General features: G+C 40.2%; 1 protein-coding gene across 3 annotated transcripts in view; it reads right to left on the bottom strand.

Moving 5' to 3' along the window:
- Nucleotides 1–13,822, bottom strand: part of LOC131243106 (metal tolerance protein C2) — a 47,446-nt gene extending 33,624 nt beyond the window's left edge. The window contains exons 1-5 of one of the 3 annotated variants that reach the window (XM_058242203.1): nt 13,626–13,822; nt 12,885–13,491; nt 9,606–9,714; nt 8,523–8,562; nt 7,904–7,980 (exon numbers count right to left, since the gene is read on the bottom strand). In XM_058242203.1, the coding sequence (XP_058098186.1) occupies nt 7,904–7,980; nt 8,523–8,562; nt 9,606–9,714; nt 12,885–13,380 (722 nt within the window). In that variant the 5' untranslated portion in view covers nt 13,381–13,491; nt 13,626–13,822. Of the gene's footprint in view, nt 1–7,903; nt 7,981–8,522; nt 8,563–9,605; nt 9,715–12,884; nt 13,492–13,595 lie in introns of all 3 variants that reach the window. The other 2 variants (XM_058242202.1, XM_058242201.1) reach the window with 2 other exon arrangements.
- Nucleotides 13,823–15,802: the final 1,980 nt, after the last annotated feature.

Here is a 15,802-nt window from a genome sequence, read left to right on the forward strand (position 1 = left end):
AATGAAAACTTATTATTTAATGCATTTTTTTACAAATTTTTAATTTCTAAATATGCAAATATGTATATTTAGGCATGTCCTGAAGTTTCATTAAAAAATTTCACCGTTATCTCCATGTTTTCGTGTTTTTCTCCACATTTCCGGTTATCGGCGATAACGATATTATATCTTTATCCCTAGCCAGCGAAACTTGTAGCGATATCGACAACTCGAACACTGCTAGACCCAACATTGGTAATCAACCCAGGGCGTAGGCGAATGTTCCGCCTAGGCATAGGGATGACAAGGGAAAAGGCGTCTTTGGTGCTGGTCCAAGTGGAGGACAGAATGTGCAATGCTACGAATGTGGGAATATTAGTCATTTTGTAACTCAGTGTCCCACTAAGAGCAAAGGAAAAGCCTTAGTCATAGATGATTCCTAGGATAGTGAGTATGATCAGGGCAACTCTGAAGTTAAAGAATATCAGCCGGTAGGATCATTGAGTGATGAGGATAAGGTGGGTGATGATGCCACACTAGCAATTGTTAGGTGTGTGCTAGCCCAGACTAGAAGTAGTGTTGATTGGCGCCGCAACACTAACTTCTACACAATCGCCAAGTGTGGTAAGAAAAATTGTAAGGTGATAGTGGACAGTGGGAGTTGCCAGAATGTAAGTTCCATTAGCACCTTAGGCCGTCTAAAGTTATAGGTCACCCCTCATCCTGACCCGTACAAAGTCTCATGGGTAGACAAGACTTCCCTTCCTATCACCCATCAATGTCTTGTACCCATTGAGTTCAAGTCTTATGAGGAGTCCCTGTAGTGTGATGTGTTGCCCATGGATGTAGGTCACATCATCCTAGGCAAACCGTAGCTATTCGATAATGACATCACGATCTACGGCCGTTCTAATGCATGTACCTTCATGCATAATGGCAAGAAGATCAAAATTAATCTTATGCCACTGCAAAACACTGTACAGAAGAAAGGTGAGAAGGCTAGTGAGCCTAAAGAAGGGAGGAAATCCACACCCAAGTCTCTCCACATCATCACAGCTAAAGAGTTTGAAAGAGAGACTAAGGAGGATTCGACGGTGTATGCCTTAGTGGCTAAAGAGGCTACACCAGAAGTACCAGTAGAGTTACCCAACGAGGTAGCCCGTCTTAGAGGAGTACAGAAATGTATTCCCTGAGGATTTGCCAGATGAGTTGCCACCCATGAGGGACATCCAGCATGCCATTGATCTTGTCCCTGGGTTGACTCTACCAAACCTTCCTCACTATGGGATGAACCCTACAGAGCATGCAGAATTAAAGAAGCAAGTAGATCTCCTGCAAAAGAGTTTCATCCAGAAGAGCATAAACCCGTGTGTCGTACCAGCTTTACTGGCACCTAAGAAAGACGGCACTTAGCGCATATGTGTAAACAGTAGAGCCATCAACAAAATCACGATCAAGTATAGGTTTCCCATACCTAGGCTTGATGACATATTAGACATGATGGCTAAATCCACCATTTTCTCCAAAATAGATCTCAAGAGTGGATATCACCAAATTCGTATACGCACCGGTGATGAATGGAAGACAGCCTTCAAAACAAAGGATGGGCTATATGAGTGGTTGGTCATGCCTTTTGGCTTGACTAACGTACCCAGCACTTTCATGCAGGTGATGACCCAGGTCTTCAGACCGTTCATAGGGAAATTCTTAGTGGTGTAGTTCAACAATATCCTGATCTATAGCACCACTAGATAATCACACCTTGAACATTTGAAGTTAGTCTGCAGCGTCCTTAGGGCAGAGAAATTATACGCTAACCTTAAAAAATGTTCGTTTATGTCCAGTTAGGTTGTGTTCTTAGGGTTTATAGTGTCAGCAGAAGGGATGCGTGCAGACCCAGAGAAAGTCAAGCCATAGTTGATTGGCCTGAACCGAGGAACATCCATGAAGTGCGAAGCTTCCATGGCTTAGGCACATTCTGTTGTCGGTTCATTAAGAGTTTTAGCACGATTATGGCTCCCATTACAGAGTATATGAAGAATGGAGAATTAGTGTGGTCGAAAGTTGTAGTTAAGAATTTCAAAGAAATTAAGGGCAAGATGGTCGAAGCTAAGCTCCCGTCATGCGCCTTCCCGACTTTTCTAAAGTCTTTGAAGTTGCGTGTGATGTATTTGGTGTTGGTATAGGTGGAGTCATGAGTCAAGAGGATCATCCTGTTGCCTATTTCAGTAAGAAACTGAATGAGGCGAAACAAAAATTCTCTACCTATGATAACGAATTATATGCGGTAGTGCAGTCTTTGAGACATTGGCACCACTACCTCCTACCGCAGGAATTTGTCTTATTCTCTGATTATGAGGCCTTACGTTATCTTTACTCCCGGAAGAAACTTAACCCAAGGCATGTTAAGTGGGTTGCGTTCCTTCAAGAGTATTCGTTTGTCTTAAAACACAAGGCCGGAGTAGAGAATAAACCAGCCGATGCCCTTAGCCGTAAAATTGCGTTATTCAATTCTTTGAGTGGAGTTGTCGGCTTTGAGCAACTGAGAGATGAGTACCTCACATGTCCAAATTTTGGGTGTACCTATACGTCACTCTCGAGTGATCAGCAAAGTGTGGGGGATTTCATGTTGAGAGATGGATTCTTTTTTAAAGAAAATCGTTTATGTATTCCCCATACGTCCTACCGTGAATTCCTCGTCTAGGAGCTTCATTCAAGAGGGATAGCTGGCCACTTTAGCCGCGATAAGACTATTGCCCTCATAGAGGATTGTTTCTACTGGCCGAGTCTCAAGCAAGATGTCGCCAAAATTTTAAGGCAGTGTAGAACGTGTCAAATGACGAAGCAGCAAAAGAAAATTTTTGAATTATATACGCCATTACCTGTGCCACATGCTCCGTGGCAAGACGTTAACCTGGATTTCCTGCTTGGGCTTCCTAAGACGATTAAAAAGCATGATTCCATTTTTGTTGTTGTGGACCGCTTCTCTAAGATGGTGCATTTCATCCCATGTTCTAAAACTTCAGATGCGTCTAATATTGCTAAGGTCTTTTTCAATGGTGTGGTCCATCTCCATGGTTTACCTAAGACCATAGTGTCTGACCATGATGTCAGATTTACCAGCTAGTTTTGGAAGACACTATGGCATATGATGGGAACACGTTTGCAGTTTTCTGCTGCATACCACCCCCAAACTGACGGCCAAACTGCGGTGGTTAATCGCAGCCTGGGAAACCTCTTACGATGCTTAGTGGGTGAACATGTGAAAACTTGGGATTTAATTCTACCTATAGCCGAGTTCGCCTACAACAGTTCAGTCAATACTCAATAGATCTACAAGGTTGAGTCCATTTGAAATTGTTAGTGGGTACAAACCTCGGATGCCCATAGACTTGTTACCCAAAGATCTTTTGAGTCAGCCGATGCATTTGCACGACACATTCGTGACTTGCATACACATGTTAGACAGCGAATAAATGCGAGTAATGATAATTATAAATATTCAACTGACCAACATCGTAGGCGAACAAAATTTAATGAAGGGGATTATGTAATGGTTAGGATTAGACCAAAGCGGTTTCTTACGGGTTCCACTAAGAAATTACAAGCTCGCAGTACTGGACCATTCAAAGTATTGCGTAAAATTAGGTCTAATGCGTACAAGGTAGACCTTCCACCTGAAATGGTAGTCATCTATCCTAACCCTTCCATTGTTTCCTCTTCCCACCCTTGGCCACTTTCCGACTTTACTTCTCAACCAACTCCACCCCTTCCACCATCAATTGACCGTAAGGAAGAGATTGAAGGGATAGTGGATGAGGAGATTGTTTCCACACGAGATGGGGGCTTCTAAAGGTACCTTTTCAAATGGAAGAACAAGCTACCATCCGATTCCACATGGCTTACAGAAGTGGAACTGCAGCGGATTAATCTGGACCTTCTCAAGATGCACAAAAATTTTAACTCGTCGAAGCCAAGTTCTTCTCACCCAAAGGGAGTTGATGAGGACATCAAACCCTTCAAAGTTTATCAAAGACGAAGACGGCCAACGAATATATCTTTATTGCTCGATGATGGTTCATGGCACAACCAAGGATGATTTTGAAGACCTGGTTAATGACACAACTAAGGATGATTTTGAAGACCTGGTTAATGGCACAACTACGGATGATTTTGAAGACCTTACACATGTCCTTGGATTAATTGAAGGCCCCACATTAGGAGGACGCACGTGTAGGATGAGTTAGAAGACTGATCTGTTACGCGGGATTTTTTATTTTTTTTTAGAAAGCTTTGTTTTGTACTTTTTTTTTCTTTGGTTATAGGGGTAGTTTAGTCATTTTCTTTTAAATCCAAATTTTATAAATAGGGTGCTTTCTACCCTAAACCTAATAATATTTTTTTAATGAAAGCTTAGTGCCTCCTTCCCATTTCTCTCTGTGGTAAGTTCTTCTCTTCCCCTAATCTCTTCTCTTTTTCTAAATTCTATTTATAGCCCTCCAACCTTCTTCTTCTCTTTCTATGCCTAGTATTTTTATTTTTTTTTGTTGCTATTGACCCTGAAAATCTGAGAATTGATCCCAACCCTCTCAGATTTTCCAGTCATCCCTAATCCACAAATCCTTTGATTTCCTGGACCAGAGAAGCTGCATTAATTGTTGGATTGAAACCATGCAAGATTGCGCGGTCTCATCCCTCGACGGATCTAATCCACACATGATTTGAATACAATACCGCAAGATTGTGATGATGATCCGCAACCATTGCATGTTTCATTTGTTATTATCTTTACTATGATGTTGAATGTTGAATATTTCAATTGATTTGCTTAGTTTATTTCGCTGGATAATTTTTGATCTCACACATGCATTCTAGTTTAGACCGTCATGCATTAAGTTGCCTTCAATCCTTCATTACGAATTCCAGCATCATCCATTGTTGCCTTTGATCCACAAGAACTTATAATGATTCATTTCTCGTCAACCACCCAAAACCCAATAACATAGCAGCCTGGACAAACAAATTTGTGATGCAACAATGGAGAAGCCCGCATCCCTTTTAACGGGACCATCTATCATCTTTCTTCACACTACCGACAAGGTACCCAACATGATTAGATATTGCCTTCCTACACAATTAGAAACTAGAAAGGGCAATGGGCCAACCTAATACATAGGCCCCAAGGCCTAAGCTAGCACGGGCCTAGTTGAGCGGGTCAAAGCCTAACCTAGCCCTCCCTAAAAATTGATAAAATCCGTATTTCCCACTTGAATGTCCTAATCCATCCATCAAGTGGGCCACACATGAGCGAAGAAAAAGACATTTAAACGAACAAAACCAGAGGTCTAAATTCAAGATGCATGTGTTGTCTAAACAAGGATTGGAATGACATATTTGTAAAAATCAATGTACACATGAAGTCGGATAGGACTAAAATGGCATTAAGCCCAAGCACAGCCTAGAAATTAATTGGGCCACACATACCAGGCCCAAGCTTGGGTCACGGGCCAACTAGTAGGTCTAAGCCCGGTCCAAAGCCGAGACAGGCTTGCCGAGCAGCTAGGCCACCCAGGCCATTGCCAGCTCTGGTAGATACTACCCTCTTACCCAACAATATCCTTTACTAGCATGCGTTCAGACTCTTTGCTAGTTGTTGCCCTGTTGGTTATATAAGTTTTGATTCTCTCTAAGATACGATCCCCTCCACTATGACTTATCAAGAAAAGTTCTTCGACTTATGTCCTTCCAAATGCTCCACAAAATGGAAGAGGAACTAACGACCATGGACATCTCCCCTTTTCCCAAAAGAAGCCTCCCTCCCAAGAAGTGAAAATGCATTCGATCGTTCCTTGGATCACACATGCAACCTCAAAAGGTTGGATAAATTCACCCAATAAGTAACGAGCTTCCAAGTATTCAATAAAGAGATGAGTCGTTGTTTCATTGCTTACCTTACACAAAGCAAATATTGGCCAAACAATGCCGCTTTCTTTGGAGATTGTCAAGAGTTAGAATCTTGCCACATGCCATTCTCCAACAAAAAAGTCTAGGGGTGATCTTGCACACACAAAAAAATGCTCACATTGTCCCTAGTGTTGGTCAAACTTTCAGAAAATGCTTTGCAACAGACAAGGCTTTGTTCGACTACTTCCGTATTCTAACATCTTCTCTTCGTTAGACAATATGAGTTTCATCAAGGAGAGAAAGCATATCCATAAAATCCTGTTACAAAAAATCATTTATTTTCCTCTTAAGCAATATGTTCCAGACCACCTTTTCTCCTATTCACTCTAAGCAATCTTTAATGAAATCTTTCCAAGAGGTAATGTTGTAGAGCCAAGGGAACTTCGAAGCAAAATGGTTTCACCTGCCCAAAAATCCTCTCAAAATCTTACCTTGCACCCTCCCCCACTTTAAAAACAAATCCCCACCTAAAATTCTTCCAAATACATCGTAGCGGCATCATCCATTGTATAGATATTTTTACATGATGCCAACATAACCAATCTTTTCCACCACCATTTTGCATGCCAACATAACCAATCTTTTCCACCACCATTTTGCCCATCAATACCATATAACCATGGACCCCATATATTGGTAGAGAAGTGCCAGCCAAACCCAAGACCACATGAGGGTTGATGTAAGGTGGGCATCCAGTCATCAAATATTTCCAAGTAAATCATGAGAGTTTTTGTTCCAAATCTTCATTAGCAGATGATGATCAATGATGATGATGACGACGATGGCGATGGCGATGGCGATGACAATGATGATGGTGATGATGACAACAATGATGACGACGATGACGATGGTGATGACGACGAAGATGATGGTGATGACAACGACGACGACAATGATGATGATGATGAGCATATGCACTGATGGAATGCAAGTATTATGTGGTTCAGGTGCCTGAAGCTTCTACCCAAAAACCACAGACAACTTAATATAATACCAAATTTATAGAAATACCATGTAATACACAAAATATGCATACAGCCACATGCAAGATATATACACTAACAGGATATGAGTGTTATGAGGCTTTACTTGAAAACTTCTGTTCAGTTACCACATAAGCAACAGAATACAAATTATACAATGACAGATTTATGTAAAAGGCATTGACGAATATTTGATGGTTTAACCTTACAAAATTCTGAAATTTCTGACTGTATCCTTTTTCTTCTTTTTTATCTGGAAGGGGCGGAAGGGGTGGTGCTTTAGAAACGAGAAGACCACAGTAGATGGGGTGATTAGCATTATCAAGGGCTTTGTTTCGGGATGGGCTTCTTATGTAAATGCAGCTAAAGCTACCATTTCTTCTTTTGTTCGCAAGCTTCAGCATACCTTTGTATTCTTTTCTTGCCTTTTGGTGGGCATCTTAACAAATTCTCAATCACCTCTCAAATAAATAAATAACTAAACATTTTTTCTTCTTTTTTAGGGATATTTATAAATATCTACAACCAAACCTTGTGTAAATCAACGCTTCAGTCAATTCATCCAAGTGTGAATTATATATTCATTCTATGACCATGTAGGGACAAATCAGTATAAGAGTAGTTGCATAAAATAGCATTTCAACCTAGCCAAAACAAATGGGGAGAAAAAGAACCATGAAATTAGCTGTGAACTATCTCCTTTCAATGACCTTCTAGGGAAAAATAAAACAAGTGGTACTTAAAGTAGCATTACAACCTATCCGAAAAGATTGCAAGAAATTGAAACATGAGATGCAAAAGAAATAATCAATAATGGTGCAAAACATGGTTAAATCCTGCTAACATGATAACTGGACATATGAGCTGATAGAGGAGCCATCTCATGGGAAATAAGTGGTAATTAGGCAACTCATCTTATAAGCATCCTAAAAGCATTGTATATTGCAAATTCAACCAAATCAACACAAGCTACTTACTTGTGCTCAGATTCATCTTGTATAAATGCATGAAGTGCTTCCACGGCTAAGGAGAATGACATAAACAAAAGAAACAGCTGTCTACACATGCAACAGAAGCAACATATCCATACGTTAGCTCTGATGGTGCAAATTATTACTACGAGTACTAAGATTATTATACTATGCATAAAAAGAACAGTGAGATTGAGTTTTTTTTAGATGAATATATATATATATATATATATATATATATATATATTATTGAGGTAGCTTTTTGAAAACTTTGGAAAGTCTCATTTCTTGATTTTTGGAAATTATACTAAGAGTAAAAATCCAAAAACAGAAAAAAAAAAAATAATAATAAATAAATAAATAATAATAATAATAATAATAATAATAATTGTAAAACAATACTTGTACTTTATTCCATTGAGTCTTGTTATACTATCCATATATGATAAAGATCAGGCAGACGTGATCTCATACAAGATCACCAATTACAAGTAGGATAAAGTTTACAAGATATATCATGCGCATTTATTGCTGTAGAGAAACTGTGTCGATTTATAAAATATGGCCATAGAAAAGTTCCTTGATCATGTCATCATAAATAAGGGAAGAAATGGCAAGCACTTACAGCATTAGTAAAAGCAGAAAGGACTTCTAGCCTTTTGTACCTGAAATAAAAGAAACAAAATTTCTAAATCATCAAACAGTTAGAGCTCTTCAAAATTTAGCAAACAGAAACATGGCATTTCCTGTGGAACCATGTGACAATTAGAAACTGGAAAGAACCATGTGCCATAAAGGAACTTCTGTGGGCAAAAAGTTGCACAGCAACAAAGTGCTACAGAAACAGTGTATAACAACAACAGCTTCATAAAAAATAATAGTAAATAAAAAGGAAAAAAGTTGAAAAGACAAGCAAATAAGAAAAGGTTGTTGCCTAGCACTATTCAAAAACTATGATTTTCAAACCAGAATCCCTTATTATTATATGATAAAATCACTAACCATAATAAAAACAGAGGTAAAATCAATGCTTCAAAGGACTTGCTGCATCCTCAATCCAATGATCAGTACAATGTCCCCCAGAACATGGGTTTTTGAGTTGGGCCCATGTTTTGGCAGTCCTGACCATTAATCTACCGACCACTTCGTCAATGAGTCACGCTCAACCATTTCCCAGATGGGAAGACCTATGCATTCAGCCATTGGACTTTTTGTATGGATCACTGATGCATTTTTTTGTATCTATTTGCAGCAACCAAACTTTTAACCGTCATGTGCATGTGTGGAGTATATGTGGGTGTGCGTGTGTGTGGGTGTGCATGGGTGGGAGGATGTGAATATGTGGATGTGGGTTGTGTGTGCATGTGTGTGGGTGGGTGTGTAGGTGTGCATGTGTGTGGGTGGATGTGGGTGTGTAGGTGTGCATGTGTACCGGTCGGGGTTACCAAACCACATGCCCCACTTGTACAAACTGAGGGCCGAAGGATGCTATACAAATTTTTGGAACAAGGGATCATGTAATTCCTCTTTAAGAGCAAAGCTATTCCGAGTCCAAACTCAAACTCCAGTGTAGGTTGAAACAAAATTTTCCACATCATTCCAGAAATAAAATCATCAAAAAAGTAACAAAAAAATCACCCATATAGGCCACATATGAGATAGTGACTCAAAGAACTAAAAGTGAACTCCCTGGGGTTTCTGATCTCACCCGTAGGTGTAGACTTCATCAGGCTTCTTCCGGGAAGTAGCCATCGCAAACAATGAAAATGTTAAGAGGCCACAACCAAATGTCAAATGAAAAGCATCGGACACCAAGCCTGTAAAAAATATAGAATTTAGCAAAGAAATCAGAGAATAACACCAATAGAGACTCAGTAAACATTGAAGAGAACACATCATCCCTCAAGTAATGAATTTGATTGTCTTCAATTTGTCACAATGTCAATTTAACCAATAGCATGTTGCCATCATCATCGTCATCATCTAAGCCTTATCCATATTAATTGGGGTTGGCTTATCCCAATAGCATGCTGCCATATGGTTTATAAATGACAAGAGCGACCCTAGAGAATGATTTATCTGAAATAAGACCTCTTATTCCAGACCATGTTACTGGGTGCATTATAGAAAAATAAAAAATAAAAAAAATAAAGGAATGCAAGGGACTACAAACTGGAAACTAATCCGACCATCACTTTAGAACAGTGAAAACAACAATGTTCAAAGCTAATGCAATCAAATGATCTACCTGTCGTCTCTTACAAAAGCAAGAAATTCTTAACATTAACAACTTCTACGAACTCTACCAACATCTGCAACTCCATTTAAAAGCATGGACTTAAAGATGGAGCCTTTTGTTGCAATGACTAACCACCACAAATTTTTCTCATGACAAAAAACAATTGAACTTGGCTAGGTTTTCTTTTCAGTGGCAGCCACAAGTAGGAATACATACTTGATGAAGGCCCATTGCCTACCATGGGGCCCAAATTTTTATTTTTATTTTTTTTTGAAAGACGAATTGAATATGTGAAAAACCAAGGAAAAGGGAGAGAACTTTCGATACAAATATAGGGGCTCAAGGCCCTAGAAGGAAGGTATTCCACAATGGTAACAGTGGCCATAACAACCACCACTGTTACCTTTACGATACGGGTCGTAAGTTGTAACAGTTGCGCCGCGGCCATAACGGTCTCTTTTTTATTGGAAAAAAAAAAAAACCTGAAAAACCTATATTTGCCCGGTATCGTTGAGAAGAAAAAAAAAATCCAAAAAACCCATATCCGCCCCATAACAAACCATTACGGGGCTGTTACAGGCTTACGGCCTCTACAGGGAGTGTAACGGGCTGTTACAGGCTTACAGCCTCTACAGGGTGTGTAACGGGCTGTTTACAGCAATTACATGTTATTTTTTTCCATAATGGTTATTACGGCCATTATGATCCCATAACGTGTAACGGTTGCCACCGTTACCTTTACATAACCGTAATGGTCTTTACAGCACACCATGCCTGGAAGAAGCCAAATCAAGAACCACCAGCTTAGTAATGCTAGTTGAAGGGTTAAATGGAATATCTAAACTCAATGCCAAAGATCTAATCTCCTTGAACATAGAATCTACACTAGACTCCATGGATGATCCTTGATCCCTGCTACCCAACACCATGGGCCCTGAACTTTAGACTGTTTGTTGCTAGTTTCGTGGGATTAATTTTAAAGACTACAGTTTACTATTTTTGGAAGATAGGTGTGTTGATTTTGAAGATATGGTTCTTCATCTTAAAGATTCTCTAAACATTTTGGTAATGATTCTCTAAATTTACTTCTAATATTTTTAGGCCGTTACAAATGGCCAAATATTTATGGGTAGAATTTTTGCTTTCTTAGATATAGATTAGACTAAATTGAAACTAATCAAATGGTCGGAAAATCTTAATTAAGGATTCATAGGGATTTCAGGGTATGTCTTTTAGGGTCTATAGAAGGGGTTGTTCTATGAGGTAGGAGCATTGCATTTTCAGAGTTCTTGAGATTTCATTTAAGTAATCATAAGATGTAAAGTTCTAATGAAGCAGGTTATCCCTCTCTATTCCATTTCCAATATTCTGATGGGTATGCTGTTTGTCCATTTCTATGATTCGGGTATCGAAATTTCATTGATTCAAGAACCAGATTACATCAATAGATTCAATACTGTGTGGACTATAGAGAACGTTGTCCCATCTAGCATCAACCTGGGCACTTCATAACGATTGATTACTAACATAAGGTCCAACTATACATGTGATCAATCTAGAAAAATAATGCTATCACGGGTCTTTAGTTCAAGTTATAACATGTGTTCACTCTTATGAGCAGCCATGGCCAACAATGCAACTGCATCTTTAAGATTCTCTCATCGGATCTACAACTATGACGAGATGGATTAAAGGCCTTCAACATTCTTGCATGTACGTGGATAATATCTGAAAAATGAAACCAATGCAGCAAAAAATTCCAGCAACCTGCACCATCTGCCTTTATGGAAATTACCAGGGTGTTGGGAGTTTGAGAGGTCAGAAGTTTTGATGTCTAGTATAAGAGGAAATCTGGTAAGTTGTTTTAAAGGACTTTAATAACTTCTTGCAGTGGGCTTTTCCTGGTGGCAGTACTAGAATCAATTGAACTCAATTGGCCTTGTATTTGAGCAACTCTACTCTATGGGTTTGCAAACGTTCAGGAAAAAGATTCAAGTTCACAACTTAAATTTGGATGAAAATTACAATCTCAATTCAACATCTTAATTTCACCACTTGAAGAGTCATTCCTATCACAACAAAAACCTACTAAAACAATTTATCATACAAGGGCTCCACTTTCAGGTACACAGCTATTCACCATGTAGTCAATGGGAAACTGAAATTTTTATTTTGAAAACTGTATTGGTATGTCAGCCCACTGTCTTTGGAAGCTGAAAGATAGTTGTACGGTGACTTTCAATTCTCACTGTGCCACACATTCTATTCACATCAGATAATGCTATGGCAGAAAATGGTAAATCATAGTTATGCACATGTTCACCTTACATGTGGCCCATCAAGTCCATCTAAATATTACGCCCACTACATAAGGGACCAAGCCAAAAGAAACAAAAAATCATGCTGACCAGACAATCCTTACCATCCAATCCTGGCCTACAAATGGATGGGTAGAGAAAAATATTTTCAATCAAAATTCAACAGCCAAATGTCCATTGATGATGCTTAGGATCACCTGATAAATGATATTTCTTGAGCAAACCCCCATCTGTAGTATATCCCACAGTGTGGAGAGTCTAGATTGACGTAAATGGATTGTGAACAGTCACGTCTAAGTGACTATGCTCCACCATACTTTGCCAGAGTCTGATATAACCTCTACACTATCATTCACACAATATGCATATGTTTTATGAGCTTTCAGATGAGAAGCCAGATCTACAAGCAAGGATAAATCAATTTTCTTACCAAAACGCCGGGTGAAAATTCCTATAACCAATTCAGCAGTTGAATAAGCCACGTTGAGTGTGATCATCACAAAGAGCCGCTTCATAGGTCTACTCCCAGATCTCATAACTTGAAATACAGACAACATACGCAACGGAAAGGAAACATTTTTAGGTGAACTTCTCTCCTCCCTAAACGAGGACTTTCCATGTCCTCTCCACACACTCTCGTTTTCAAGTGGCGGATAAATGCCTGGCGGAATATTGATGCTGGAAGAACTCCGATAAAGCACTGGATGAACGGACTCATTTGAAATAATAGGTATGGGAGTGTGAGCGTCGTGTTGACGGAACGAAGGTTGGCGTGAGAAAGCATATCGACGATCACTCCCACTGCCGAATCCGATCTCCCCATTCCATGACTGCTGAGACTCGCCATTTTCAATCCGATTCTGGAAAGAAGACCTTGAATCGATTCCCGTGCCAGGAGCTTCCCGTACAACAGTCTGATTCTCCATATCTTCAGAGATTTAAAGACCTCACATCTGGTTTCAGCATATAAACCCTGACTCTAGTGCAATTTTGAGACGAACACTTCAGGAATTCAAAAGGGGATCGCTTCTTCTACCCTACAACACAGAAAGACCTCAAGAACCGGAAGAAAAAAAAAAAGCGTAATCTTGCTTTCAGAACCTCTTTATGGGATTTGAAAAAATAAAAACCAAAATTCTACCGTCTGCAGGGATCGAGCTTCGGATCTCACGATCAATCGATGGATATATAAAGTAAGGGGAATTGGAAATTAGGGTTCCAGAATAGAAATCGATCGCTGTTTTACTCCTCTCTGAGGCTCTGTTCCCCGACTTTTCGCGTCTACGCGCCCTCGAAGATGGAAGAATGAGGAGACTGGTATTTATAGGGCGGGGATTGCCCAACAGCCCAAGTCAAGCAACGGAGACTGCCTCCGATACCCACATTCGTAAGGCGGAACCATCTAAAAGTGTACTCCTCAGGTACACCACCATATGTGGGCCAGTCGCTGGAAATCGAGACCATTCATCGGGTGAGCCTCGTTGTCATCAGACCCGGTCTCTCGGATGAGCGGTTCTGATCAGGTGCGGTGACCCCATGCAACGCGGAGGTCCTTGCAACCAACGGTCCGATGACATGAATGTGCGAGATCCACACCGGTCATCGAAGGCGACCCGTCAGGTAGACTCGTAGCCGGAAAGTCGCTGCAACTTTCCTCGTGAGTAGGCCATGAATATTAGGGCCTGTTTGGCCGGGCAGATCCCATGGCATTAGGAGGGATGGGATCAAATTTAAGGTAATGATGGTGGTGTCAGTGGACTGCTGGGAATCCGGATGGACTAATCCCGGGACAGAAATGGTGGGTCTGTTTGGGTCGTCCATGTGATGTGGGCCATATCCCACGGAATGTACATATAGGGCATGTTTGGTTAGCCGTGGGATTGCAACAATCCCTCCCAAATTTACACCCACATGAGTTGATGTCCGTTGCAATGGGGAACGGATTGGCTACTCCCCCTGACACCAGCCCTGCGGCTGGTGGTCGGTGCTCAGTGGGTCCCACCATGATGTACGTGTTTTATCCCATCCGTTCAACCATTCTTACAGATCATTTTGGGACTTGATACAAAATATGATAGGGATATAAATCTTAGGCGAGCCACACCGCAGGACAAAAAATACCGTGGGATATTCACAATTAAAATCCTCCTTAAGGCCCACTGTACTGTTTACTTGACATCCAATCTGTTGCAATGGTCAAGAAGACCCAGATGAAGGGTAAAAATAAATATCCCGAAATCCATGTTTCTATATGGCCCCCAAAACTTTTTTAATGGTCAAAATTCATTCAACACTATTTCCTGTAATGTGGTCCACCCAAGATTGAGATGTGCTTCATTTTTTTATCATATCATAAAATGATATATAAAAATATATAGACGCCATGGATGACACACATACATCATGGTGGGCCCCACGGAGCACCGATCACCAGCCAATGGCTGGTGTCAGGGGGAGTAGCTAATTCGTTCTCGCTGCAATGGTCTAATGTGGGCCCCACCATGATGTATGAGAGTTACTCCCTCCAAAAAAAAAAAAACAATACAATCTGCATATATAAAAACCCATACAATCTAAGGTAGATGAAAGATAACTAAAACAAAACCATACAATCTGAGATAAAGCTAAAGAAAGCTAAGCTAAATAAAGCTAGGGAAACATACAATCAAACTCCCCGAAAAAAAAATAAAACCAAAAAATAATATTCATTATGTTATAAAACCTCTACAGCTTGAATTTAATAATGATAAGAAACTCTCTCCACGGGATGGGGCAAGATCATCAGTCATCGTGGACCTGGAAACCCTGCCATGGGTCGACTGATGGATAGACGAAGTCGACGAACGATGGATGTCGACCTCATCTAACTGTGCGGCGACATGAACCACATGAGTTTCCGTCGCAGGCCGCAATTGTGCACCAGTCCCACCGAAGTAACTCTCCCAACAGGAAACCGCTTCCCTCCAATTCTTGAATGCCCGGTGTCTCACTCTGCTGAATCCTTCAACCTCCAGCCTAGCATCGTCCCACGTCAGATAAATGCCCGGTCGATGGCCCACGAGAACAACATAGTATTTCTCCTTTATCATTTGCATTAAAATGTATATTAATACCATGTTCAAGGTGCAGCAAGTCTGAATGTGTATATACTAAATACGAAAAATTGTTATACGACAAATAAATCAAAAATACGATTAGAGGATTTGAATTTCAAATAACTAATAATACATACCCTTCGTCCATACGATGTGTGTGGCTCCATCTGTCTTAATGTGCTGAGCAACAAGCATGTGGCGGAACATATATAAAATATATTAAATCAGAAAATCAGTCTATTACCACACCTAT

This window comes from Magnolia sinica, chromosome 4, assembly GCF_029962835.1.
Source record: "Magnolia sinica isolate HGM2019 chromosome 4, MsV1, whole genome shotgun sequence".
Classification (NCBI taxonomy): Eukaryota; Viridiplantae; Streptophyta; class Magnoliopsida; order Magnoliales; family Magnoliaceae; genus Magnolia; species Magnolia sinica.